Source organism: Loa loa (genome assembly GCF_000183805.2).
Source record: "Loa loa unplaced genomic scaffold supercont3.52, whole genome shotgun sequence".
NCBI lineage: Eukaryota > Metazoa > Nematoda > Chromadorea > Rhabditida > Onchocercidae > Loa > Loa loa.
Window position 1 is genome coordinate 29,157 of NW_018108232.1, and position 4,435 is coordinate 33,591.

The following is a 4,435-nucleotide window of genomic DNA, read 5'->3' on the forward strand; positions in this document are numbered from 1 at the left end:
TAGGAATTTTTTGAACTATTGCAACCCAATAGCGATAATTAAGTAAAAAATTATAGGGGGAAGACAGAGTTAGAGCTTGGGACATTCAGTTCAGAAGTTTAGAGCTCAACCTTTTTTTAACCTCAGGTGATCCAAAGGCAGCACTTTTTTTCCATTTCATATCCAATTATAGCATGATATAATCATGGGAAGGATTAATTAAAATAGTGCCGGAAATGCCGAGAAATGAAACTTATTCAAAAAACCACAATTATATTACATCAATTAGATTGAAATGAATGTAAGAAATTAGGCTATAAACGAAAGAAAAGTTTTTGGCTATAATTTGATTAGTATTTCTTCTCTCAATTAGGCTTTAAATATTTGTAACGATACTTGAATTTAATTGCTAGAATGGAAAAGATGCTGTAAAGAAATATGGATATGAGTCTCATTTGGTATATAAAATATAAGTGAAGATATGTGGAGAAAGTATTGAGGATTTATTGGACAATTGATGAGCACAGGACAATGCAAAAAAAATCTACAAACATTTATACGTATTGAATGGATTGTTAGATCATTGTAGAATATCGTTGAAAATCATCGATGAAAATATTCGCACTAAAAGTATTGAAATTTGAAAAATATTTTTCACGTATGTTTTAACATAAACATACAAATGTGTAAGACTGTATATTTCAAAAGTATTTATCACAATTACGCTTTGAATCATATGGGAATATTAGTATGATTGATCATTTAACCTTTGTAATTATATACCCCGAAAACTTTTAGATGCCAAAGTTAGTCAGAGTTTAAGGAAAAATGCATATATTAGAAGAAAAAAACTTTTGTCTGATTAAAAACAAAAAAAAAAAAGACATATGTCATATATAGAACACGTTATAATAGACATCAAATTAGTTTGCTAATTTTTGATAAACTCGTCGCAATTCGACCTTTTAGCTAGTAAACTTTACATAATTAATGATAGAGATCGGGAGTAAAAATATGCTTCTTATGCTAATTCTTTGATAGACATATTATCATTAAGATTTACTTAATGAAGTATTTCATTCATGGTAATATCATAATGTAATATACAAACATATACATGTAGTATACAGTTATATACAGAATTCATTGTAGATATAATAGCATCATAGATGATAATTATTCAAGTTCGATTCTACATATTTCCATCAAGTACTTTTCCGTTTTACATAACACTCATTGTTCGAATACGTCGGACACTTTGCATTTTTGGACGAGACGTTAGCGCTCGACGTATTAATAATTTCTTTCGAATGGTATGATTTAAATCTGTAAATAGTGAAAATATTTGAAATTCTTGCAAATAAAGCATGAATTTCAATCATCTACCAAAATAAAAAAAATAAACGCAATAAGGAATATTAATGGCTCCTTTTTTTAAATATATATAAAAGTTATGTTTTACTGTGACTAAAATATTTGACAAAGATTACAAACCATATGTCGCATTGATTTCTGGCAGCATTATCTTACTATATTTTAATTGCATATTTTCCTATAAGCAAAATTGAGATTCATAATTAAATTTGATATCGTAAAGCACAATGAGTTAGTGGATTTTTGTTAATTTAGTATGGGAAATGAAAATGATTGCATATTAAGATTTTATTAACCTTACTGTACAGCATGATTAATTTTAAAAGAAACACAAATTGAATTTGACAGTGAAAACTTTAAGGTATGCTTTAAAATAGCGCAATTTTCAGTGGGATTCTAAGCTTTAACCTTTAAGACTTCGAACTTTTAAGTTTAAATTTTGAGTTTTTTTAAAATTAAAAAAACTTTTTTAAAATTTTATTATAAACTGAACCATTTGTTCAATAAATTTTACTACGAAAACTTTCCTTTCGTATATATATATATTTATTCATACATTGTAATTATCATTGGAAGAAGCAGATGAGAAGATTCCCAAAGTAGCATCATGTGTTACCACATTACGATCAGTATTCGATTGATAGTTATCGATTGTTGGTTGCAAAATTTGATCCCGAAATGTGATATTATCATTAAAAATTGGTAATGTAATAGTTAGCAACTGAAATTAGCATCAGCTTAAAGCATGTGATAAAGAGCGATAATTACAGGTTAACTTCAATGATTTTTAAAAAATTCATAACTTTTATTGTTATTTTTCATAGCATACAACTAATAGGAGTTGTAAGTAAAACATTTTTATTGTTAGCTGAAACAACAATAATAAGAAAATTAAATTTATAATTTTTTTAGCAAATAATTGTGTTAGGTTGAATAGAAGAAAATAAAAATTAATTAGCAAAAATTGTTTGAGAAAAACCTCAATATTTGGTGCTAACCATTGAAATACCATATGTCCTTGTGATCGTTGTAATAATCGTTCAACAAATAATTCCAAATTAATTGCTGCATTAATTAGACAATGTTCTAATCGTTTATATCCATTACTGTTAACAATTGATAGAAGTGTTAAACCAATGGGAAATATTATTGCGATCATTGGATTATGTTCCAAATTTGAAGGCATTACATCACCCAAACCAATTGTGGCCATTGTCATGAAACTAATTAGTGTTTGTTATGGTACATTTGATAATATCTCAAATTTTTAGCTTAATAATGGATTGTTAGAAATTGGAAAACGAAATTTTGGAAAAGTAGTCGGAAACTGGGAAATGAAATTTGTTTTACTCATTTACCTTAGTATCATAAAAATGCAACAATGACAAATTTGTCAATTTGATATCATAAATTATAGAGTAGTAAATCCTGCAGTCTCTTAAATTACTTTTATATGTACACATCGAATATTTTTAAACATTGTGAAAAGACAAATTAAATTTTAACTTGAATCTAATTCTAAAATGCAATATAAAATATCATACTGTTTGGTAGTTAATTTTACAACATGTAAAATTGCATTGGCGAAAAAGTTAGCTTACTTAATTTGTTAATTTAAAATTATTTTTCAGTGTAAGGTCGATAAAATATTTTAAACAATATAATTTGAAATATATCCACGGGTTAAAATTTAAAATCATTTATCAATATGACTAATCATCATGCAAAATTGTTGCAAAAAAAGAAAATTGAACAAAAGAGAAGAAGAGGTTGAAAAAAAAAACTGTTCGAAATTCAAAATGCAATACTATAAGTGTATTTTGGAAAAAAACAATGAAAGAGATTAAGAAACATGCAAACAATTAATGATTGTTTAAAATGAAATTTGCATATAACAAATAATGACAAACCAGAAGTAAAATGCGTCGCCAAATGTCATCTCAGATGGCCTATTACGATTTTGATCAAAGATAAGCACAATTATCGTACAAACTATCAAATAAAATGCAGTAATTGGGATGAATAATTTCATTGGAAACTCGACATTCTCAAATTATTGAATTATTTCAAACAAATGTAACATTTAAAGAATAAAAAAATATTCAATTTTAATGAAGCTAAGAAATTGCATTTTTCTTCATTAACACTTTTTTTTTCCGACCGATTTTTGCTTTTTAATTTTTACCATTTTGATGAAATAACTACTAACACGTCATTATTTCCTCTTATTTTTTCTGCATCCAAATTAATATCATCCAAATAATTCTTTTTATGATTTTCTTTACCTATTTTAAAAACAATTTATTAGTAATTCCCAAATATTCGAAATTAATTTTATCCTTAAAATTTCATCATTAAAAAAGGAAACATGAAATAGGATAAATTAATTGGATGATATAATTTTATTTAATTGAAAGTCTTTAGTAAAGGAATTTCACAAATTAATTCTATTTTAAATTTACTAAATGACAAATTTCTATATGTAATTTTGCATAATACATCAAATAACTTGAACATTTTACCATCGAATTTATTATTTATCAAATACAAAAATTAACGCTAATTAACCCACCTTATATTCGATATCATCATTCTCAATATCCGATATTTTACGATTTCGAAGTCTTGAATTCCTGAAATATCGAATAAAAATTCAACAAAACTAAAATTCTTGTCCTGACTTGTTAAAATTTAATATTAAGAGGGAAACTCATCGATATTCGATATTTTGGCGCGAAAAAATATAATGCAATTAATATTTTTTAAAAAAAAGTATAAAACTGATAAGATATTTTGATGAAAAAATATTTTGGCAACAAAAAAAATTCATATTTAAAAATTTTTAAATTATTAAAATAAAATATTATTACAAAACTCACAAAATTACACTATTATATCAATATTTTCATATTCTAGGATTATATATTCTTGCATTTTTATAGCTCGTTTATTTAAGCTAATTAATTGTTCAATTTATTTAATTATCAAATCAATTCGTGGTTAATGATATGATACATATGTAAACAATTAACACTAAATGAATGATGAATTAGCTGTTTAATGATAATTCACGGGAATATTA

General features: G+C 25.2%; 2 protein-coding genes across 2 annotated transcripts; both read right to left on the reverse strand.

Annotated features, from left to right (window-relative positions):
- Positions 1 to 1,201: 1,201 nt before the first annotated feature.
- Positions 1,202 to 1,525, reverse strand: LOAG_12978 (hypothetical protein; the record flags this gene model as incomplete). The annotated part of the gene is made up of 2 exons (XM_003148490.1): positions 1,202 to 1,305; positions 1,474 to 1,525. 2 exons carry the CDS (start codon positions 1,523 to 1,525, stop codon positions 1,202 to 1,204), a joined length of 156 nt encoding a protein of 51 aa, XP_003148538.1.
- Positions 1,526 to 1,903: 378 nt separating this feature from the next.
- Positions 1,904 to 2,566, reverse strand: LOAG_12979 (hypothetical protein; the record flags this gene model as incomplete). The annotated part of the gene is made up of 2 exons (XM_003148491.1): positions 1,904 to 2,074; positions 2,333 to 2,566. 2 exons carry the CDS (start codon positions 2,564 to 2,566, stop codon positions 1,904 to 1,906), a joined length of 405 nt encoding a protein of 134 aa, XP_003148539.1.
- Between the last annotated feature and the right edge of the window lie 1,869 nt (positions 2,567 to 4,435).